The sequence below is a fragment of the Melanostigma gelatinosum genome (assembly GCF_949748355.1).
Source record: "Melanostigma gelatinosum genome assembly, chromosome: 4".
NCBI lineage: Eukaryota > Metazoa > Chordata > Actinopteri > Perciformes > Zoarcidae > Melanostigma > Melanostigma gelatinosum.
Genome location: NC_136637.1, coordinates 5342484 through 5367957, shown reverse-complemented (window position 1 = coordinate 5367957; position 25474 = coordinate 5342484). Strand labels below are relative to the sequence as shown.

At 42.6% G+C, this 25474-nt stretch overlaps 1 protein-coding gene across 3 annotated transcripts in view; it reads right to left on the bottom strand.

Annotated features, from left to right (window-relative positions):
• The window catches only part of nfia (nuclear factor I/A), a 125324-nt gene that overhangs the window by 12359 nt on the left and 87491 nt on the right, over positions 1–25474 (bottom strand). Inside the window, exons 5-7 of one of the 3 annotated variants that reach the window (XM_079266705.1) lie at positions 9546–9663; positions 7310–7437; positions 4923–4973 (exon numbers count right to left, since the gene is read on the bottom strand). In XM_079266705.1, the coding sequence (XP_079122831.1) occupies positions 4923–4973; positions 7310–7437; positions 9546–9663 (297 nt within the window). Of the gene's footprint in view, positions 1–2397; positions 2569–4922; positions 4974–7309; positions 7438–9545; positions 9664–25474 lie in introns of all 3 variants that reach the window. The other 2 variants (XM_079266707.1, XM_079266706.1) reach the window with 2 other exon arrangements.

Below are 25474 nucleotides of genomic sequence, written 5' to 3'. Positions count from 1 at the left end.
GAAGACCGGAGGCCCCGCTTGTCGAACACAGAAGAAAGAGCCGGGATTAGTTCCACTTTGCAAATTGCCTCGCTTCACTGCCTCAGACACCCTCCTCCTCCTCCTCCTCCACCCCCCCCCCCCTCCTCCTCCACACCACCCTCTGTCTCCTCCTCTGCCAACTTTTCCTTGAAGAAGATATTTGCCATCAAGAGGTGGACTGATAAACGATAAGAGGGAATCCTTCAATTGCACAGCAGGCGAGGAAGAGGAGGAGGATGAAGGATGGAGGAAAAGAGGATGGTTAGATCTTAAGAGAGAGGAGGAGGAAGAAATGGGGAGGGAAAGATCTGACCACAGACTGGGAGGAGGAGGAAGAGGACAGAGGTGAGGGGGGGAAGGTTGAGAAGAAGGAAGAGGTAGACAGTCAGCTGAGGAAGGATAAAGAGGAACAAGAGGAGGGAGGGATGAGGAGGGTAAGGTTTGGCCAAAGAAGGAAAAGGAGGAGGAGAGAGGTAAGGAGGAAGGGGGGAAGTTATGCCGAACCAAGGAGCCGAGATGTAGCTGAAGAAGGATGAGGACCGGAGTAAGAGGAGGAGGAGGAGATAACTCATCACTGGCAGAAGAGAACAAGAAGAAAGGAGAAGAGAAAATAAGGAGGAGAGACCTTAAGAAGAAAAAGGAGGAGGAGGATCCCAGGAAGAGCGTGCAGAAGAGGTATCAGGAGGATGGACTGAATCCAGAACTCGCAGCGTCACAATGAGGATTCATTACGGCTGTGTTTTTTTACAGAAACAGGAAGTTGACAGAAGTGTGCAGCCCTGCGGTTCAGCTGCTCCCATCAGCTCACTAATCACTTCCAATCCTCTAATCTGCCTCAACATGAGCAGGACTTTCCTCCCACAGAACCGCTGGAAAACATTCAGAAAAAAAAAAAAAAGGACAAACTGACACGAACCATCAGAATGTGTTGGAATTACATCTGGTCCTTTTTGACCATGAGAACTTTTACAAGAACTTTAACGGGATCTCAACAGGAGGAACCAGGTACACATTTTCCCCATCAGGTCTTCTAGGGTCCCCCCTTGTATTGCTGCAGTTCTCAGGTCTGTTTATTGTGTGTTTAATACACAAGTGGGTCCAAGGTGAAGAGAAAAAGGTGCTCCTGATCAGGTTTTAACTGGATCGGGCCTACTTTTCTTGAAAATGAATATGTGCATGTGCAAGTTGTAAGTACAGATAGGTTAGTTCTGGACCTGTCAAGACCTAGTTATTCACTGTCACCTGGTCCAGTCCACGACAAGTTTTACATCCGACGTCTGTCGTTTAGCAACTGCTTAGCTTCTGTTGACTGACTGAAAATGGCGTCGGTTGACCAGATGTGACGTTCACTGTTGAATGGTTTGGGCAAAACTGAGCAGCTATCACAGAAATCAGTGAACATGAACACAACGTCAGACTCAACAATGACCTTAAACTAAATGGACGTTCATTCTGATTAGAAGTTTGGTCAAAGTCACTGTGTTTTTTAGACTAAATTAATGACTAATTAAATATTATTTTTAAAGAATAATGTTTCGTATTTATATGGTATCCTGGTCACATGATAGGTCATGATGTATTAAATAGAATGGAAAACAGCCTCAGACACCCTGATGGTGAAAACATTTTGGTAAATGAGATGTAATGCGAGTTGTTTTAATTCAGATCATTTTGTTAATTTTTCGTCTAAATCTCAACTTTCATGTCCGCTGAATATTCTCAACACTACCTTGTATGTTGATGTTTGACCTCTGAATAAAAAAAGGAAACTGTACTTTGAGGTGCGTTCAAGCACACTCAAATATCGAAGAACTGATGAATGGATTTGGTTATTTGCTGATCAATCTGTACGTTTCGATATTATTTACTGACAAAATGATTTAATATCTCATCTCAGTTTACATGCTGTAAGAAGGACATTCATTCAGTGAGTGTCGACTTATGAAGCATGAAAAACTGATGACTGGATTTAATATTTAAACAGGAGTAATCTGCAGATTACAAACACACACACACAGATTTGCAGACAGGAAGTGTGTTTCTGTGTCGTGGGATGCTTTCATCAATCGGAGGAGAGGAAATCAGCGTTAAGAAGACGAAAAAGGGAAGTAGAGGAGTGGGCGGGGCTTGATGGTAGGTTGGGTTAGGTGACTTGTAACAAACACAAACACACACACACACAAAACCCTGCCTGAAGCCTACAGTTGGTAAAAAACATCTCTGCCCTCCAGTACCTCTTCCTGACAAAACCCACAGCTACTGACAGGGGAGGAAGGGAGGGAGGGGTGAGGAGTTGAGTGTGTGGGAGGGAGAGGTGAGGGGGAGGAGGAGGTGCTGCTGGTGGTTGGTTGGGGTTTGACTGGTTGAGGACCTCACCTCGAGGCCCGGTAATGACAGGCCGGTGGTGGTGGTGGTGTGTGAAAGCCGTTCGGGGGGAAGAGGAGGAAGAAGAAGAGGAGGAGGTGGAGGCGCCGCTCGGCGGATGCACGGTGCCGCAGAAACCAGACTTCTCTGACTTCTTCAGAGCGCCAGCAGGCGACGGCATCCCTGCCAAGAACCATGATGAGGAGGATGAGGAGCGGGTCAGAGGCACCGTGTTCTGTCTTTATTTTAACATTTTTGTTTCTTTTTTAATGCACCTCCAATGGTGGAGAGGAGATGGGGGGAGGTGTGTGTGGGGGGGAGGGGGGGGGGGGATATCGAGGCACGGGGCTACAGGGTGTCACAAGGAGTAACAGGTGCACTGACTTTGGTTTTGTTTTTTAAATTATCACTGCACACTAAACTTATTTATTTTGTTGTGTTGTCAAAAACTACCAGAAGATGCAATAACATAAAAAAGTAATAATAAATGCAGGATTACGAATCAGAAAAAGCACGAATATAATATAATAAAACTAACAAAACCAGTTCAACAAAGTAAAAAATTTAAAACACAAACATAATATTTTTGTCTGAAAACTGCACTAATAAGAATATAGCTATTGAAATAAAATAAGGATACAAAATATTTTAGAAAATATAATGCCATAATAAAATAAATCATCAATAATATCTTTCATGATACAAATAAAATAGATCATAGTTGACCTTCAGCAAAAATCTATCACCAAATATTAATAATCAATTATTTGACAAATTTAAGACTTAAAATATGATAATAAGTCAAATTACTTTTTTAAAAACCTGAGAATGTTTTGGGAAACTGTTGCCATGTTAAGTTACAAAAAAATCATTCAACCATGAATCCAAGAAGAAATAGTTCCATCAGTAACTGTCTCCACTGTGTGACGGGGAAACAGGCGCTGGACGACCTGCATGCATCGTTGTTTGTGGTGCACCTGAAGGGGGCGGGGCTTATAGTGATGGACGGAGGTGCAGCAGGAGGAGGAAGAGGAGAGTGGGGAAGGCTGTGTGTGTGTGTGTGTTTGTGTGAGTGATGAACAGTTGAAGAGGTTTTGTCAGGTGGAAACGAGGCAGTCTGCTCAGCACTTTCTCCTTCCTAACCCTGTTTAAACTTCTATCTATCTATCTATCTATCTATATATCGATCTATCTGTCTGTCTATCTGTCCATCTATCTGTCTGTCTGTCTATCTATCTATCTATCTATCTATCTATCTGTCTGTCTGTCGATCTATCTGTCTGTCTGTCTGTCTGTCTATCTATCTATCTATCAATCAATCTTTTTCCTCCTCTCGTCTTTCCTCCTCTTCCTGTAACCTCTCTCACCCGTCCCTCCTCTTCCTCGTCTCTTCTCTGCTGTATCAAATAAGATATGACTTGTAACACACACACACACACACACACACACACATATACACACATTTGCGGGTGCACATAGAGAGGGAATTGTGTGTCGCCAAATGTTCAACTAACTGTGAATTACACACACATACATATACCTTTATAAACACACACACACACACACACACACACACACACACACACACACACACACACACACACACACACGCACAGTGTTAAAGTGCATCCAGAAGATTTGTATTCCTTCACAGACATCAACCAATAATAAATAAACAGCCATGATGATGTCATCAGCATGCTGCCAGGTGGGCGGGGTCAGGGTGAGCCTCAAGACCGAAAACAAGGAATGGGGGTGAGGAGTCAAGGAAGGAAAGAATAAAAGGAAATGGGAGGTGGACACAGGACAAGTAAGTAGAGGAGTTGGGAGGAAAGAGGATAAGAGGAGGATGGAGTGGAGGAGAATAGAGAGGATATGAGAGGAGACGAGATGAGAGGAGTCTAAAAAGAGGAAAGGAAGAGAGGAAGGAAGGAAGCAAGGTGGGAGAACAGGAGAGGACGGAGGGACAAGATGAGAAGAGAAGGGAGGGAAGGATGAAAGGAAAAACAGGAGGGGGAGACTAGAGAGGATAAAGAAGAGAGGAGGAGGCGAGAGAGGCAAGGAGAGAAAAATAACAAGAAATGAGGAAAGTAAGAGAAGAGGAGACAAGAGAGGAGAGGAGAAAGAGATGAGGAAAGGAAGAGAGAAGGAGCGAAAGAGAAGAGATGATGTAAGGAAGAGAAGAGGAGAGGAGAAGAAGAGAGGAGGAAACGAGAGAGATGGAAACAGGATGAGGATGAGAGGGTAAGGAAGGAGAAAGAATAGGAAAGGGGGGAAGGTCCTTGGAAGGAGAGGATGAGGAGAAACAGGGGGAGGACAAAGGAAAGAGAGTCTGGAAACATTGGGTGAAGGAGGAGGAGGAGCAGTGGAGTCCACCAGACGAAACCAGACACGTCACAACACCAAACGACAAACCAAAAAACCACCAAGGTATCTAGCAATCAAGAGGAGGTGGAGAGGAGGAGGTGGAGGAAGGGTAGGTGACGGTTTCACAGACACGTACAGAGAAAAGTAAAAGGCGTGTTCACAGTCTTTACCTTGTCGGGAGATGAATGAGCTAGCTAGAGAGCCGCGCAGCTTATATCCAGCTTTCCAACGCAAGACGGAGGAAAGAAAGAAAAGGAAGCAACAGAGGAAAGAAAAAAGAAAAGCAGCATGAATATACTGAGAGAGAGGGAGAGAGAGAGAGAGGTGGAGGTAGCACCTCAACAATTTAGTATTTATATAAGTGTGTGTCCCAGGTCATAGTACACACCAGTGGCAGCTGGTCAATAGAGGGCCATGGGGCCTGGCCCCACCATGAGTCACACAAAATTTTTTTTTTTTTTTATAATAATCATAAATTATACAAATTGTCAATATTTGTGTTTTTGAACTATGGCATGTACCCAGTAATGTGTGTAAAATATGATATCTGCGCAAAATATATGCTTTTCTTGCTCGTCCTCTCCGCCTGTGTGCTCTCTGCTCGTGCTCTCTGTCTGTGTGCACGACACTCTGAGAACGCGCAGCTTGGGGGGCCTGATCGTTTTGGCCCAAAAGAGGCGGGTCTATGAAGCAGTTTAGCCAATTGCTGATTGAAGATATAAATGAGTGACATACAATTTAGCCAATCAGCGCCCTCAAATAGATTCAGCTGTGGGCCAGAACGATCAGGCCCCCCTCGCTGCGCATTCTCGTCAGGAGAAGTCTCTACAGGCGCCCGCGCCAGCGCGAGCACTCCTCCTCCAAGACCCGTTTGAGAGGAGAACTTTGGCGGAGATTCTGCAGCCAAAGAGCTGATATCAGATCAGCCTGACCTCACAATCAGACAGCAGACTCGCGGGAAAGGGAAGCAGTACATGCGAAGCTTCTGTACCAGCTGTACACCAGACAGGTTTGGCTAGCTGGATGACGTCATGCTAATCATTTATTTAGCTTTTTAAAACAACGGGGACGGATCCAGCACGGACAGTTACGGGAGTGAGGGATGAGGAGGTAAGGAAACATGAGAACACCAGGGCACACATGAGAACTCTGTCAAGCTATATATTAGACAAAGTGAACATCTTTTCTTCTACATAGTTGTCCTCAGTCTCATCTGCTTAACTTGGTCATGGAGGCATCAACATGTAATAGAGATGTTAAATTAACAGTGAAAACTCATCATAGCTTAATTTAACATCAGTATTCATAATTACACTTCATGTTTACTTCTCCTGATCTTTACCTCCTATAACAAGGTCCATAGGGGCATCTCAATAAATGAACATGTTATATTATATTATATAAGTGTTATTTACTGATTGTTTTCGTGTTGGAATACATGTTAAATATTTAACTGCCAAGTAATAATGCGTGTTTGATACCTTCATTTTTTGCATTAAATCATTCTGGGATGTTTGCTGAAATTGACAGGATGGCCCTACCTAGAACATTTTCCACCAGCCGCCACTGGTACACACTCATACACACACACACACACATCCCAGTGATGTATCGTGTTCAGATATCTTTAGCCTGTTAACTACTAAAACCATTATAGTGTGTGTGTGTGTGTGTGTTTGTGTGTGTGTGTGTGTGTGTGTGTGTGTGTGTGTGCTGTTAATGAATGTACAGTAGGACCCCATCGCTCCATCACATTGTGATCAGATCAGTCGGACCGCATCTGTGCAGTTCGGACAAAACCTGACTCTGCCGCTTCCTGTCTGTGTTCGTTAGACCGTCCAGAATGCCCTGTATTCACTCAAAATAACGTCATGTAGGCGTAGACAGTCTATGGTTTATACATGCTCATTGGCTGCGAATCAAACACCATGGCGACGGCCATATTCTGAAATTGCCGAACTCGAGGCTTCAAAACGGCGGTCCACAAACCAATGGGTGACGTCAGGTTGACTAGGTCTACTTCTTATATTCTTGACTATGGTCGTAACAAGGTCCTCCTGGCCAGCTGGCCTGATTTACACTCGGAGATCTGATCACAATCCAGACAACAAGAACAAATATGAAAGAGTCAACTTATAGGACCAGATGTCATTATTCCCGTGACCTGCGTGGAGGAGATGGGGTCTTTACAAGTCTTTATGAGTGCCTGTAGTCAGGTATAAAGACATAATTACCAGCACACATACTCTATGTACACACACGCACCTCTGAGTCCTTAACATGAAGACACACACTCTCAGAAACATACAATACTTCCATGTCCCCTACATCCTCTCTCTCTCTGTCTCTCTCTCTCTCTCTCTCTCTCTCTCTCTCTCTCTCTCTCTCGCTCACTGTTACATGAAAGCTCCGTTTCCAAAGCTGCTTTGGAAACGGCAGGTTAAAGTTGGGATGTGTATGAGGTACATGTGTATGGTGGAGGTGAAAGGGCTGGGGGGGTAAAGAGGCTCAGGGTTATTCGAGGATGTGGTTGCTCTGGCGACAGGAGGTAGCCTACCTGGCTCCACATCGTGCCAGCTGCTGGCCTGGCTGCCGCTGCCCGGAGATCGACCCTGACTGGGGTAGTAGGACTCCTCGCCTGGACTGTCCACGTCCTCCTCCATACACTTTATCCTCTTGGCAGAGCTGGACACACACACAGAGGACAGACAGAGCAGCATTGTTAACCCCTGTATTGTTGGTCTGATAATAATTCCTTTGGTCAGTGGACATGGTATTAGGGACAATAACAACCTTGTCCACAAAAAGAAGGCCTTGCAGTGTGAAAGACAAATGTTGAAACTCTCGTCTCTGCTGCTGCTTCTCATTGAGCTCAAACAGTTTATGGACAAATTTGATTTCATGGACAGGAAACGCTCAGCAAAGTCAGACCTTTAATTGACTTTAACTTGCATAATGTCTTGCTTCCAGCTCAGATGTAGCTTAAGGAAATTAGGTCAGATGCTTTAAAATCTTCTTTTAATCAATAAATCATGTAGAAACGTCTTTCAACATCTTTCAATCATCCTATCAATAATCATATGTAAAGTTTATCTACCTACCTACGATCTACCTAACTCCCTACCTACCTAACTCCCTACTTACCAACCTACCTATCTACATAACTTCTTACCGGCCTACATACCTTCCTACCTATCTACCAACCTAACTTCCCACCTATCTTACTTCCTACCTACCTATCTAATTACCTACCTACCTACCTACTTATCTACCTACCTAACTTCCTACCTACCTACCTACCTAACTTCCTACCTACCTACCTACCTACCTACCTACCTAACTTCCTACTTATCTACCTACCTAACTTCCTACCTACCTACCTACCTACCTACCTTACTTCCTACCTACCTTACTTCCTACCTACCTACCTACCTACCTAACGTCCTACTTATCTACCTACCTAACTTCCTACTTATCTACCTACCTAACTTCCTACCTACCTACCTACCTACCTTCCTACCTAACTTCCTACCTACCTACCTACTCCGGTGTTTGAAGGTGTTTGAACACAGCGAGCAGCAGAAGCTGTGTGTGACTCCGTGCTCTGCATCATTACTGTATGAATGATTGTAAACAGCATCTTAACAAGGTTAAAACACCCCAGAGTGAACACGTCCTTTAATGAGACCTGCTGCACGCTTCAGTTACCTTCACTGTGTTGTTGTTTTTTCAGGCTTTTACGTGTCGGAGTGGAGTGGACTTACATCAGCTACACGGCCGCTCATTAACACACACATGCCAAAGGCCTCTCTTTCACCAGATGGGACTGTTTAACAGGAGGGTTAAGACATTTAAGTGTGTGTGTGTGTGTGTGTGTGTGTCTGTGACCTGTATGTACACAGTGCGATGTATGAATGAAGAGTCTTTGACATTAGTGTAGACTTAAATATTACCATATGGAGCGGCTCCACTGCCTCGCAGCGCTGTGTGTGTGTGTGTGTGTGTGTGTGTTTGTGTGGGGGAGGTCTCTGGAGAGATGTGTGGAGTCAAAGAGGAAATAGAGAAAGACAGAGCGTAAAAAGACAGGAGGACACACACCTCTGAGTCAGTGGTTCATTGTTATACGTGTGTGTGTGTGTGTGTGTGTGTGTGTGTGTGTGTGTGTGTGTGTGTGCGTGCGTGCGTGCGTGTGTGTGTGCGTGCGTGCGTGCTGCAGGGCAGGAATCTCAGCAGACAGACAGACGACTCTTGCGACCGCATCGATTTAAAAGAAGAGGTCAGGGCGAACCCTGCAAGCATATGTGTGTGTAAGCTTTGTGAAAGCTAAACATGAAACTGTATTTCTGAGGACACACAGCTCTTCAACACGTGTGTGTGTGTGTACTGTATGTACATTAATATGTATGATTGAATGTTTGTTTGTTGGGATTCACAATAATGTGTTTCTTAAATTCCCCATGAAGATGTACCACAGAGTAAAAATACTCCACTACAAGTAAAAGTCCTGCATTCAAAATATATAAGTCACAATGTACTTAAAGTACTGAAATCAAAAGTATTCATAATGCATTCAAAGTACAATGTTTATCTCTGAAGTGGATCAAAGTTTAAAGTAACATAAACGGTGTGTAAAAGATGTATTTAGATACATTCCACCACTGCCTTTACATCAGTAATGTGTTGTGTCTGAGTAGGTTCCTGTTTTACGTTCTTCTCAGAAGTGTAAAAGAAGTCTTAAGATACAGTAAATAAGAACGGTGGACTTGAGATCTAGGGCGCGTTTGCATTTGTACCTGGAGGAGGAGGTGCTCGGCAGTGGTCTCCTCATGGCTCCTGGACTCATGTTGTAGTAAGACGAGCTGTCCAGGTCGGCCAGTGAGAAGTTTGGACCGGTACCGGCTGCGATAGGTGCTGGAAGAGAGAACGAGAGAGAGAGAGAGAGAGAGAGAGAGAGAGAGAGAGAGAGAGAGAACGAGAGAGAGAGAGAGAGAGAGAGAACAAGAGAGAGAGAGAGAGAGAGAGAACGAGAGAGAGAGAGAGAGAGAGAGAGAGAGAGAGAACGAGAGAGAGAGAGAGAGAGAGAGAGAGAGAGAGAGAGAGAGAGAGAGAAATCATTAATACATTTTGAGGTGATTTGAGGTCATTTTCACTCCGGGCCACATCAGCATCATGGTCGCCCACAAAGGGCCGGTTGTAAATGTAACTATTCGTAACATATTGTTAAATAACTGTCTCTGCATTTGATTATTGTTTATTCAAGTGTAAAAATATTGTACATGCAGTTATATAAATGTAAACATATATTTAAGCACATTTCTGTTATTATAATTTAATTTAAATTTAATTTAAACCCACATTACTCTATCATAGATCAAACTGTTAAAGAAAATAGCAAAGACAAATATCAAACAATTTATTACAATAACTTTGTTCAATGCTTAAAATCCTTTCAAGGGTGCGTTTGCACAATCCCACGTGAAGTATTTCATGTGTTGTAAAGCCATGTTTAAAGTAGTCTTCAATGTACTCACAATAGAGCCAAATGTACAGTAACCAGCCAAAGAGCTGCTTCTATGACTGTGTTTAAGTATCTCATCATTTTGACTTTCTATTTCATAATTTTGACTTTCTATCTCAGAATTTCGACTATGGGGATATTTTTATTATCAAGTCTAACTTAAAAAAAATAAATAAAAAAATTCTTTTTTTTAAACTTTTCTTTTTTTTTGGCTGGCGGATTCGCGGGCCACATTCGACCCGCGGGCCGGGAGTTTGAGACCCCTGCTCTAGTTGTTCTGGGTCTGCCCAGAAAGCCTCTAAAGGGAGGCGTCCCAATCCTGAACAACCTTCTCCTGTCTCTAAAAACACAGAGACACACAACCAGACCGCTCATGACCACAGGTGAAGGTTACATCATAGATGAACAGGTAAACTCCCCTTTTCACCATGACAGGTTACCACTACATGATCTCATGTTCCATCCACCACACATAAACCTCATGGACAAGACCCTGAACTACTTCTTCACTTCCCAACCCAAAGGAAGAAATCCACTATTGTTTGAGGACTTTGGGAGTTTAAGCAACCTCGGGGGAGTTTACATTCTACAGTTGAAAATCTTCCCTCAATGGCTGTTATTTTGACTCATTTGACTCATTTTAGATTTCAAACTGGACTACCTTTGGGGCCAAATGAATTAATGAATAAACAAACAAATAAACCAGAACGGTATTCGTGGGGATGCGCGGAAAGCTCGGAAGCAGCAGTTAAGACCTTTCGTGACGAATAAACGTTGTGAAAATGCAAAAATACACTGCTGTGAATATTTTGCATCAAAACTAGCCATACCAGCAATATGGGAAGTTTTCAATGAAAGGTCCGAATGGATTCGTGCAGACAGAAGACCAACAACCAGGATCCTATTGTCTGATGCCAACTGTTGTATAGCCTGAAGCTACTGTAAGATATTTTAGATTTTCCTTTTAGTGAAATGCTCCGAGTGAATTTGAGTTCCTTCTGGTAAACAGTTACACAGCGTGTATGTCTAGGGCTTTTATTGTGAAAGGTAAGAACAAAAGGATTGGATCTGGTCTGCGCTGCCTTTGACAAAGTTGATAGGAGTAAAACAGTTTGCCATCTTGGCTCAGACTACGGAGCCTCCATGTGATGTTCTACACTACAGTGCACGTATTGAGTATGTATGTTAAGCACAACCTGATTGGTTGATTTCATGGTGCAAAATCTTAGAAAAATCGCTCCGGAAAAATACTTTATTAAAATCAAAAAAAGATTTGCTGCACTTAACCCAGGTTCTGTGTGAACGTACTCTTGACAAAACAGAACAGTACAAAATAATATATTGATGTCAAATTCGAGCCAAAGGAAGTTGGGGACCCCGCGGGCCCGATGATTAGTTCATGGGTCTGTCATTTTATAAAACACAAAGAGAGTGAGATTTGAGGCGGTTTATAGTCTAAGACAAAAGTAATTTTAGTGTACAAGCTGTAGAAAGAAAGTTGAAAGAACTTTGAAATAAAACTAAATACTACCTTTGAAAGAAAATAGAACTGAACGGCTACACAAATCAGTAATCAAACTTCTTGGGTGAAAACATGTCGACATCATCATTCCCACCGAACAAACAACACGATGAGAAACCAATAGCCTCCTGTCTTTTATTTGCTGCATCGTCTCCCTCTGCTGTGTGTTAATACCACACTTAATATGTTCAATATTGACATTAGCACGGAGCTCTAATGGTGGCATTATGTAATAGTTGTATATGAGAGCAGTTCGCGCAGGACATTAGCATCCATAAACAAAAACAAACCGCGCTCCTCTTCCTCTCGTCTTTCCTTTCCCTCTCTGATCTGTCCATCTTCTGCCGTTTACTCTCCTCCGCATATCTCTCTCTCTCTCTCTTCCTCTGCTTCTCTCCAGGGAGGGCAGCCTTTGCACAAAGGCCTGTGAGGGCTTTCACTATTAAATGAGTGAGGGAGCGAGTGGCGAGAGAGAGTGGAAGAGTGAGGGAGGGAGCGAGAGAGAGACAGAGAGAGAGTCGGCTCTTTGTTGTCAAACGCTTCAATTTGAAAATCCTGCTGAACAAAGGCAGCAATCAGCTTCAAACCCGGACATCCGTCTAGTCCCTCGCCTCCAGCCCCCCCCCTCTTCCATCCCTCCTCTTCATCGCTTTATTGACGGAGAGCATGATGGCGTGATGGGATGAAAGGAAGAGGAGGAGGACTGACAGGACCTGGTGGGTAGTTTTATGCTGAGCTCAGCAACGTGAGCTCGCTCTATCTATCTATCACTCTCTATCACTCTCTCTCTCTGCCCTGCAGAGATAGAACTGGCCTGAGAGAGCTGCACGCACGCACACACACTTGGCCATACACTTTCCTCAAGGTCTAGCATGGAGTACTTCATGTGCAACTAAGTACAACCAATGTAAAACTATGCAAATGAAGTAACAAGTGCTGTGTGTTTCAGCATATATTGTAGATCAGTATGTTTACCACTGCTCAGGAGAATTTGCTATTAGCAGCTCCATGGATGTACATGTAATGCCATATAAGTCAATTATAAATGAACAAAAAAACAAACTCCCCAAAAATATGGCAATAAACTGATAAATAAATTGAAATATGAATATATAATTAGTCAATATAATTCAATGAATTTTTAACAAAAAAAGCTAGTCCCCGAGCGGTGGTGGACTGAGGCGGCGGGGTAAATTAGCTAGCCAGTTCTCATCTCGTTATGGTCGGATGAACAGTAAATTCATCAAATTCAAATCCACATTTAGCTATTGTTTTCCAAATCAAATCACTCTATGATGCACAGGTTGGCAGGAAAGAGTCACATCCAGGAGGAGAACTCTGAGACTGCAATTGTGTTGCTGTACCTATTCTTGTACCTGTACTTGTATCCAGTGGTGTATAGTAACGAAGTAGAAATACTTCGTTGCTGCAGAGTCGTTTTTTTGGATATCTGTACTTTACTTTACTTACTTTACTATTTATATTTCTGTTGACTTTTACTTTTACTTCATTACATTTTGCAAAGAAAACTGATACTTTTACTCCGATACATTTCCCCTGAAACCTTCGTTACTCGCTCCAAAATCAAATCTATCTTTAGAAACAAAATGAATCATGAGACCAGCGTCGGGGACTGTGGTGGAACACAGACTGCAAGCAAGCAGGTTTGGTGAATCAGTGGTCCTAGCTTGCAAGTTAAATCATTGGTTAATCACGTTAATGCACAATTGCAAACAAGTGCTCTCAAAGCCGCGGTGCTTTGATTCCCAGTGATGCCCAGGATACTACATGCTATAGCTAGCGAGTGACTACATGAGTAGCATTCCACACAGGACGGGTGGGATGAGGAGAGGTGGATGGGTCAAACAAACACTGGTGTTTCCTCCACCAGGAGGCTGCAGTTTGTGCCGTGTGTGAAACGAGAAGCCAATGTTGTATTCTTAGAGAGTGAATTCTAACTGAACTGCTTGTGATGAAGCCTGTCATTTAATAACCTCTGTTTATGTCTGTCAAACATTATGATTATGTCTCCTCTCCCCCTCCCTCCCCCACCCAGCCCCACCCTTTCAAAATCAAAAAGCCCCATGGATTAACTGTATGTAAACATTAAGCTCAAAATTTGGCTTTTTTGTTGAAATAATGAATGCTCTTACTAATACTGCGACAATTACGACTGCTGCTAATATTTCTAGTCTTACTACTACTACTGCTGCAACTACTTCTACTACAACTTTTGCTGTTGCTACTATTACTAGTGCTATTACTGCTACCATCAATATTATTACTACCACTACTGCTATTACTACCACTACTACTATTACTTATACTACAACTGCTACTACTGCTATTCATGCTACTACCAGTACTAATACTACTACAGCTATTAGTACGACTGCTACTCGTACTACTACTACTGCTACTTCAAATACTGACATTACTTTTACTACTACTACTACTACTACTGTTATATTAAATACTACGACCACGACTACAGCTATTACTACTACTACTGATACTAGGCTACTACTTCTTCTAAATACTCATACTTCTTCTAAATACAAATACTTCTACTACTAATGATACTTCTACTACAACTACGACTTCTACTACTACTATTACAAATATCACTACTGCTACTACTACTACTTATTCTAATGCTACTAATACTTCTACTACTAATAATACTTCAACTACAACTTCTACTACTGTTACTACAAATATCACTACTTCTGAAATTTGTTTAAGCTACAGAAATTGTTCAAATATCAAAATGTTCAGCTCTTTCAGGAGAGGGGTGCTTTGACTTTTCATATTTGTAATCTTTAAACTTTTTGAATTAAGCTTTTTTTTTTTGCAATTTTCTTTTGAATGGGATCTCTATGGAGAAAATCTTCAAATCCTGTTATACTTCTTCAACTTTCAAAGCCTTCTTCTTCCTCATACTTTCAGCTACAGACACCATAGTTAGACATTTCAACTAGAAGGTTTTTCAGCAGTGAAGTTTAAATGCTTTCGGGCTTCAACATTTTTCAGACAGATAGTCAACCATTTCTTAATTTTCAGCAATTCTTTCACAATCAATTTCAGCTTCCAGCATTCCAATGCATTTTCAGCAGGAAATGCATTTTCTAGTTCCACTATTTCTTCCGTCCCCCCCCATTTTTCGTTGCAACTCTTTTTCTTCTTCATTTTTTAAGCTACAGAAACTGTTCAACTATCAAAATGTTCAGCTCCTTCAGCTCATCTCTGCTATGACTTTTTCTATTTCTAACCTTTAAACTTTTTGAAGTATTAATTGCTGTTAAATCCCCTTTTCTTTTGCCTTATGTTTTGATGCTTTTAATGGTTTTAAAAGGACTGCACAATATATCGCCATTTCCTCCGGGACTGAGTTCGTGCAAGGCGTACACTATAAAACACAGATCGGCAGAGATCTTTTCCAGACATAGTTTGTGTGCGAGTAATTGCAGAATTGCGGCAGTGTATGGTTGATTGCGTGCAGCATAATGTCTGAGGGAGACATCGATTCAAATTTAGAAAGTGCACAATATATCGCCATTTCCTCCGGGACCAAGTTCGTGCAAGGCGTACACTATAAAACGCAGATCGGCAGAGCTCTTTTCCAGACGTGGTTTGTGTGCGAGTAATTGCAGAATTGCGGCAGTGTATGGTTGATTGCGTGCAGCGTAATGTCTCAGGGAGACATCGATTATTGTTTCAATGTATGTTTTAAATCTCCTTTACTTTTGCCTTTATGCTTTTAATGGTTTCATGTGAAGCACTTTGAATTACCTTGTTGTTGAAATGTGCTATACAAATAAACTTGCCTTGCCTTGCCTTACTAATAATACTTCTACTACTACAAATATCACAACTGATGAAATTTTTTAAGCCACAGAAACTGTTAGATGATCAAAATGTTCAGCTCTTTCAGAAGAGGGGTGATATGACTTTTCATAGTTGGAATCTTTAAACTTTTTGAATTATTAAGCTTTTTGCAATTTTAAAAAAATTGGATAACTATTTTCAGCAATGGTTTTGCAATTAATTTCAAATTTCAGCATTCCAACGCATTTTCAGCAGGAAATGCATTTTCTAGTTCCACTATTTCTTCTGTCCCCCCCATTTTTCGTTGCAACTCTTCTTCTTCATTTTTTAAGCTACAGAAACCATTCAACTATCAAAATGTTCAGCTCCTTCAGCTCATCTCTGCTATGACTTTTTCCATTTCTAACCATTTCTAACTATTTGAATTATTAAGCTTTTAGCAACTTTTTTTTTAATGGGTTTCTATGGAGAAGATTTTCAAATCCTCTTAAACTTCTTCAACTTTCAAATCCTTCAACTTCCTCATACTTTCAGCGAAAGACACCATTTCAACTTTCAAATGTTGAGAAAACCCTGAACTATTGCCGCATTATTCAGCTTTTTGATATATTTTACACTTTTTGAACTGCAGCAATTTAACTTTTATGATTTTTCAGCACTTTTCTGACTTTATAATGGGTGTGTATTGCGCAGCTTAGAGTGCGTGATGTCTCTAACTGAATCCTAACTGAAATGCATAATGATGAGCCTGTCATTTAATAACCGGTTTGTGTTTATCTAACATTATGATTCTGTCTCCTCTCCCCTTCTCCCCCCACACCCCATTTCAAAATAAAAGCCCCAGAGAGTGAATTCTAACTGAACTGCTTGTGATGAAGCCTGTCATTTAATAACCTCTGTTTATGTGTCAAACATGATGATTATGTCTCCTCTCCCCGTACCAGTACTAATACTACTACAGCTATTAGTACGACTGCTACTAGTACTACTACTACTGCTACTTCAAAAACTGACTTTACTATTACTACTACTACTACTACTTATTATACTACTACTACTACTGTTATATAAAATACTACGACCACTACTACAGCTATTACTACGACTACTGATACTACTACTTCTACTATTTCTTCTTCTAATTACTAATACTTCGACTACAACTTATACTACTACTGCTACTACAAATATCACTACTGCTACAACTAGTACTTATTCAAATGCTACTAATACTTATACTGCTAAAAATACTTCTACTACAACTTATTACAACAAATACCACTACTGCTGGAATTCTTTTAAGCTACAGAAACCATTCGAATATCAAAATGTTCAGCTCTTTCAGGAGAGGGGTGATATAACTTCATATTTGTAATCTTTCAACTTTTTGAATTATTAAGCTTTTTGCAATTTTTTAAAAATTGGATATCTATTTTCAGCAATGTTTTTGAGATTCATTTCAGCTTTCAGCATTCCAATGCATTTTCAGCAGGAAATGCATTTTCTAGCTGCTTTCAATTTTCTTTTCATATCATTTCTGTAATGATCACCGCAGCCTGTATGGGGTGCTACCACAACTTTAAACTGTTAGTCTTGGCTGATGAATAACTTTACTCATTAATACAGCTCCTCTGTTTGATGCTCAAACCTGGCTGTTTGCCAGCTGAAGCTTGATTTCAACTTAAATGTGTTAATAATGTTTTAGGTCATTTACTGTATCATCTCGTTATTACCTCATGTCAGCCAACCCTTTTACATTATAATCTTATAATTAGTAAATGATTCACTGATTTTATAACTTTCTTATGGCGCTGTGTTTTTTATTCTAATGTTTTATTGTCCATGTATAGCCAGTTGTAACAGTGTTATTGGTAGTATTATTAGCATTATTATTGTGATTGCGCCATTTGTGCCGGGGTGCCCATATGGCGTTGGCACACCACCAGGTTTTGTGGGTGTGTTTGTGTGTGTGTGTGTTTCCAGGGGCGACGGAGGGCAGGAGGAAGGAGGGATGGATGAGTTTCAACCGTGCAGGCCTCCAGCTTTATTCATCTTTTCATCCCTGTATCGCAGTGTGTGTGTGTGTTGGGTGGGAATGCCTCCAGATGAAGGTACTGGAAGGTGCCAAGTGGGTCATCTGCCTTCTTATCTCTTTGTGTGTGTATGTGTGTGTGTGTGTGTTCTCTGTAGATGTGTGTGTGTGTTCACTGTGTGAGCAGCAGGAGTGTTATGCCATCATATCAACTTAATCCCCAAATCCTTATGTCTAATATCAGCTCTCCTGACACACTTGGAGGAAAGTGTGTGTGTCTGTGCATGTGTGTGTGTGAAATTTGTGTCAGTGCCAAGGTGCGCCCTGGCACTCTAGACATGCATCTGTGTGTGTGTGTGTGTGTGTTTGTGAAGCCGATTGAGCTTGTTACTAGTGTCTATAAACATCCAAGTGGTTCAGAGACACACAGAGAGAGACCTGCAGCTCTCAGTTAGAATTAAGAAGTATAGCTGATGTATATGTATGTACAGTAGGCTATGTATATATTCTGTATATACAGAATATATTTGCAAACCTGATATTGTTCATTGGTTTTAACCTGACAAAACATTCACCTGTAGGTCTATTGCTTGTGCTTGTGAATTGTGTTTGGCACACACGCAGTCCTGCTGTAACCACCTGCTGCACCTTCAGTTTTACAGTTCAGTGGATTAATCACTTGGTCTTGTCAGGATCCAGGATCCCTGTCTGACCCGTTGTGTGTTTCCCCTGATCTCCTCTCCTCATGTGTCCTGTCATTCCCCCGTTTGTTATTGTGTGCCATGTGCTCTGTGTTTGTCCTCTGCCTCCAGACACCTCCCATGGCCGCACCCTTGATTGTGCACAGCTGAGGACACTCCAGCCGATCACCTCCTGCAGCCTGACACACCAGACTCAGGTCCCACTAATGATTCCCCTGTCTCTATATAAGCTCTGGTCCTGCAGTCTGGGGTTGTCAGGTCGTACCGTCTTTCACCTGCTTCAACCCCGTGACGTCCTCTGCCCTCCTTGTGGTCAACGGACTACACACGCCGTCAAGCTACCAGCCCTCCAGTGTCGAGCCACGGGACTTCACGCCGTCGATCTGCCTACTCTGGTGTCGGACCACGGGCTCCACACATTCTAAATAAAACCTGTTATATTAACTTCTGTCTCCTGTGGTCTTGCGTTTGGGTCCTACCTGTGAACTCCCGTGACAGGTCTATAATACATCACAACACAATAAAATAAATCCAGCCTCTTGGAGCCCAGGGGGACGTCATTAAATGTCTATGTTTGTTCAATCAACAGTCCGAAAAGTTCTCTTAAAACAGAGAAGAGCTCTGAAATTGTCACTTTTGAGACCCCCAGAGGGCTCAAAACTCCCAGGTTCACTGATTGTCAATGTGTTTTGATAGTTTGATCTGGACCAGTAAAGTACATTCCCCTTGATTGGTCATAGGAAAATGTAAAGGGAGACTGGAAATGTGGCAGAGAAAGAGAGGTACGACAAGCAGTAAAAGGCCCCCAAAGCTGGAACCGAAACAGGGACGACGCGATTACGTGGCGTTCGCTGTATCCACGCGGCTAACAAGGCGCTCCACCAAAGTTTTAAAGTACAATATCAACAAGGGCAAAGACCTGCATTGGTGCCTACAGTTGTGGCTTTATATGAAAAAAATGAATCCTTCATTATTTTAGTTTATAATAGCTCACATGGTGCACGATTCTAAATAAAGTTTGGTCAGGTACATGTTGGCCTTCTGGTGAATAATGAGGCTACTACGTGCTGTGTGCTCTGTATTTGAACATCATACAAAGGGTCCAAACTTTGGACGAACCAAACTTAATTTTCCAACAGGAAGTGTCATGAATCAATTTTCCCCTCAACCACGAGGTAATTCTTGTAAAATAAATCACTTAAACTGTGAGTTTCGCTCTGGACGGCATAAAGTCACTCGCGGCAGAGAGGAGAGGAAGTGGTTGGATGTAGTTTGAGAGTTACAGAGGAGGTTTTGGGGGAACACCAGTAAAAACAGAAAGAGACAGAGAGAGAGGGGGGGGATTGAGGAGAAGTCAGAATCCAGTCTGCAGAAATATACTGAACTGACCAATTACATTTAATACACGGCCGCTACGCTAACCTATACTGTCTCTCTCTCGCTCGCTCGCTCTCTCTCTCTCATCCTCTCTCCCCCCCTCCCCCTCTTTGTGTGCTGCTTTAATAGGATATTGATCGACAGAGAGAGATTCGATTGGCCTGCCAGTGAATTGTGTAATGGCTGCACAACGCCAAGGTCACCCGCTGTGTGTGTGTGTGTGTGTGTGTGTGCTGTGTTCAATACCCCCTCCTCCACCCCCCGTCCGACCACTTCTCATCTTCTGGTAAGCTATAGGCTTCAGTCACCCCTGCAGACCCCAGTGTGTGTGTGTGTGTGTGTTAATTCCCTCTATAAAACAGACAACATGTGTAGCACACGTGTAGCCGGTACAGTCTGCGTTACACCAGACACACACAGTGTTTGCATGCCGATGCAGATGAGTTGGACAGCACTGTATGTGTGACTGGTTTAAATAGACAAATGTAGGACAGAAGCGCTAATGAACAGCTTGTATACTGGTGACGCACGGGGCAGCCATCTTTGATTTTGGGTTTCAGGTTGGTGGGGTTCGTCCGAGTATTCGAGCCGGGAATTCTGACTTCAGGCAACGCTCCAGTTGAACTTTCTGAATGGTAAACTGAAATATTCCGAGTTCCCACTTCAAATGTAAAGGCACCATCGGGTCCTTTATCAGAGTATCAGAACAAATACCAAGTATTGTATGAGTATTGCTCAAGTAAAAGCAACAATATGCAGAATGCCTCTGTTGTAGTTCGTCAATGAGTAGCCAATTTCAGATACTTTGTCTACAGCTGGGTTTATTCGTAGAATAGAGTATATAGAGTAGAATAGAGTAGAAGTAGAGATGGAACTACTTAAGGAAAGAACAGGTGTGCACTTCTGTACTTCCTGTACATACTTAATAACGTTCCACCGCTGCAGTGAGTACTATGTTACCTCGCACGCCAGCTGGATTCTTAGGTTGTCACGAGATCACGCAAGAACCACGGGATCACAAATCACAACAAAAATAGGCTTCAAGTGATGCATTTGTGTGTGGTAAGCCAGAACGCGGACCAATCAGGGTCCTGGGAGGAGCTACCGGCAGCTGTAGGCAGGGCTTAGGTGTGTTTGATGCGACACAGAGAGGCGACTATTGGTTCAAGACAACGACGGCGGTTCGCGTAGATACTACGAACCATCTGGCGGGTCAGGTTATGAAATTTACAGTTGAAAGTATGATGACTGGCTGGTTTCTGAAGTATTTTGCGCCACTGTAAATTCCCATATGTTTACTTTATGGCCATAAGTTTGGATTATTTTAACTCTGTTGTCAGGTTTTTGGCAATGCCAGTCTGTCTGTCCGCCACTTTGTTCCAGACTGAAATATCTCAACAACTATGGGATGGATGGTGATGAAGTGTGAGTCAGATGTTCATGCTCCTGACCTGATCTACAATCTGCTATAAAACCTATTTAATTCAACTTTAGCTTGTTTGTGTTTTTCTTTAGCTTCATGCTAAAGCTCATGTGTCATGGGATTTAAACAGGTTTACAGTTGAAGTGTTGCTGAATAAATGATCAAGTCTTTCTGTTGGCTGTGTGAGTGTCTGAGTGTGTTTCCAGACATATTTTTCATCGTCGATATTTATCATTAATTGTTATAAATGAATAGTGAAGAGTTAATGTTGTTGACTCATATACATGAACACACACATACATTATGCAGGTACATTAGCTGGTCACACACACACACACACACACACACACACACACCTACACACACATACACACACACAGGACTCTCCTGCACTCTAATCTATAAGTGATTCTTCCAGAGCCGCATCGCTGCAAATCTGCTGACCAACACAATACACACACACTCACACTCACACACACACACTAGAGAAAGGGTGTGTGCATCTGTGAATACATTTGTGTCCGCCTGAATGCATCTATGTGTATGTGTGTGTGTGAGTATACGAATATAACCATAAAGTGTTTGTGTGCGTGTTGCACCAACATGAAACCAGCTCAGCTGTGCAGCCACAGAGAGATTTCATACTTTTTATTTTGCTTCCATTATATTGAACAGGAAACTCATTTTACATTTAAAGTACAATGACTATGTTTTTGGTCTCTGTTAGCATTCCCTCTGTTCATACTGGCTGGGAAAAGACAACATTTACTCCACAGCTATAAAAATATGACAGCAGGGGCATAAATATATTGGCAGTGATTTGCATTGGGGCCCGTGGGGTGGGGTGGGGCCTGTGGGGTGAGGTAGGGGACTCTAACACCGTGATGCACAGAGAACGGCCTCCTGCTAGTGATTTAGATTACCTCCTCAGAAATATGCCTGTGGTAAAAAAAAAAGTATATATATTCTGAAAGGTTCCCTGAAAAGGCAACCTTATCTCATGGTTATTTTATTTTTGGGGTAAAATATTTAGCTACACTCTACATGAACTATACAAGTATAAATAAACTATAAAAACAGCTATTCAATACAATTTAAAAAAATCTTATTTTCTTCTGTTATTATTGGTATTATTATTATTATTATTAGTTATTCTGTCATACACAGATATGCAATGATGATTGCTGAGTAATACATGTTGTTTGATGTCCAATGTCAAGTCTTTATTTGATCATGCTAGTTTAGGCGCAAAAACCTGTCAAGACTGACAAGCATCTGCCAGCCGAGCGAGCAGTCATACCTTTCAAACTAAAAGCAGAAGTAAGTAACTAGCGCCAGCGATTAGCGTGCACCCGGGCGCGTCCTGACTACTTCACACCACTGTATCATAGCGTGTGACACTAAAAGAGTAAAAGGAAACATAAATGTTCAGGAGAGTCACTATAAATCTACTGCTCAGTAATAATACTGAGTGGATCCTACAGGAGGACCATGAAGTACAGACAGGTACTGTAGAGGTATTTCATTCCAGTACAGACACTCAACTGTTTTGATAGTAGACAGAAAATCCTCTCGGGAACAGATTGAGGACTGAAAGCAAGCAGAAGTTAATGTGACTTCCAGGTGTGGTTCCAGAAGTGAGGAAACCTTATTCCAAATTCCACTGACATTTGTACCAACTTTAACAACTACACATGCAGCCTTGGAACTCAACAGTTTGTTGTGTGGCTCACTTAATATGTTTAGATAAGGAGATCTAAGATCTGCTATCTCTGTTTATTTAATATTTCTGGTTTTAGCAGCCTTTAACACAAAACATTTCCCATAAGTGACCGGACCAGTGCACAGTCTGTGATAGTGGCAGGAGAGAGAGTACTAAATGATGTTAATTTTTTTAGACAGCAGAGATTACAACTAAAAAAGTAAAAATTAAACCAAGTTAAGATGGCCTATGAAACCGCTGGTAAGTTTTCATGGGAGTTGTAGTTTTTTCTGTGCTCACAAATGAATTGTTGTTTAACTTGATTAAATACACAAAGGTTCAAATTTATAAAGTCCAGAGCTGTAGTGGAGCTGATTTATCTGATAATAACATGTAACTGTAATGTAACAGCAGGATTTTAGGTGGAGCTCGTTTTTTATATGGAGGAGTAGAAGTAGAAAGTGGCCTGAAAAAGAAAATACACGAGTAAAGTACAAGCAAAGAGTATCAATAAATGTTCTCCGGCACCTTAAGTTTGGACGCCAGAGCAGACCTAGACAGGGCACCAGGAACGCACGCACACACACACACACACACACACACACACACACACACACACACACACACACACACACACACACACACACACACACACACACACACACACACACCTATGGCAGGATGTGTGTGTGTGATTGAGTGACTATGTGAGATTTTGCATGCGCAGTGGCGTGCATCTGATCAGGCTGGGATCAGTGTGTGTGTGTGTGTGTGTGTGTGTGTGTGTGTGTGATCGATGGCTCTTTGATCAGGGGTCTCTGTGTGTGCTGACAGGCACTTTACATCGGCCTATTGTTAGCGGTGGGCGATCGACAGTCTCATATAGATCCCACTGCGCTCTCTGTCACTCTCTCTCTCTCTCCTGCATGTCGGCACTTTTAAAGGTCACGTTCGTCCCTCGTTCTCTCTCTCTCTCATTCTCTCTCTCTCTCTCTCTCTCTCTCTCTCTCCTGTCCTTTCTGTCTGTCGCACGTCCATCTAACCCTCACTGTCTCTGTCTCCTTCACTCGGCAGTCTCTTGATCACCCCTCCCATATTTCCTAGTCATTAAATGACTTCAGAGAGAGAGAGAAAGCTCACAGCTGAGTGATGACACAAAGAATGTGTTGAATATTATACCCCGAAAAGTTTGGAATTAGGTGATAAAGATGCAAAAGATCCCCCTGAATGCAACAAACGGTGACCAACACCTGCTTTACAGGAAAATGTATATCTACTTCCTCTAGACCAGGGATTCCCAAAGTGGGGTGCGCGCACCCCTGGGGGTGCGCGAGCTGCCTCTAGGGGTGCGCGAGAGGAAAAATGTAATGGCGGTGCAGTCCTGTCTCCTAAAAATTACGTTCCCCCAAAACTAAAATGCATTCTCAATTACGTTTTACCACGAACGTATTTTCTCCCTGATTACGTTTGTGTTTGACGTACAAATACGTTTCATCAACATATCTTTGCTGTACTCTAGTCTTTATTATTTTTCTGTGATCTGCCTCGCCTCTACCCCGCCACCCACGAGTTGTTGACCCGCGGCCTGTTCCGAGGGCTGAAGACCTGACGATCGGGTGCCTCGCGGCGGGGGCGGCTGGAGACCTCGCGTCCCAGCGCCAACGGGTGAGCGCCCGCCACTCGGAACCATAAAACCAAGTCCCGGATTTCACCCGGGGGACATTCTGGAGGTATTGTGGCCGGGTGATGTGCCTCGTTGCTGGGGAGGTATGAGCCGAGAGTGGCGGGGTGTTATGGAGGTATATATTACAACTCGGTGTTGTTCCCGTGCGTGGATGAGCGCATTTCTGCCGGAGACAGGCGGCGTGTTGTGGTAGTATTCTGACCGCGTAATAGGGAGAAGGAGAGGCGGTGGTGGAGAGGGAAAAATGTTAAAGAGATGGTGGAATGTATGATTGGAGAGAGAGAAGCGAAAAAGTTGGACGTGATCCCGGTGTCCAACAACACTGTCGCGCGCATCGATGCTTTGTCCGAAGACATCCTGGCTACATTAGTCGGTCGCGTGAAGAAGAGTGAGTTTTACTCTCTGCTGGTAGACGAGTCTACAGATGTGGCCATTCTGGCCAATCGTCCGTTACCTTCGTAACGTTACGTCCGTTACCTTTTCGAAGGCACGGTGCAGGAAGAGTTTTTGTGTTTTTTATCTTGTAAACAAACGCCACGCGCGAGCAAACTGTTCTCGCATTCGTCCGATTTTTATGCGGGCGGCTCTGTTGCTTTTTTTTTTTTAAGGTGTGTGTGTGTGTGTGTTGGGGGTGCGTGAACCCGGTCGGGATGTAGAAGGGGGTGCGTGGCCTAAAAAGTTTGGGAACCGCTGCTCTAGACGTTTAGCAGTGTAATCATCAAAGGAGCTGTGGTTGGGACAGCAGAGTCACCTGCAGGCTGACTACACCTGAACAACCTTTACAAGCATAATTATCTACAGAAAGAAAGCCATCATAAGCACTTGTACCGTAGCACAGAACATCCTCTCAGTTGTTTGTTAAAAGGGATTTTCTCCCAGCTGTGGATGGTATCGAGCTCTCGCTCCAACGCGGTTTGAATGCAGAAATCAATGTG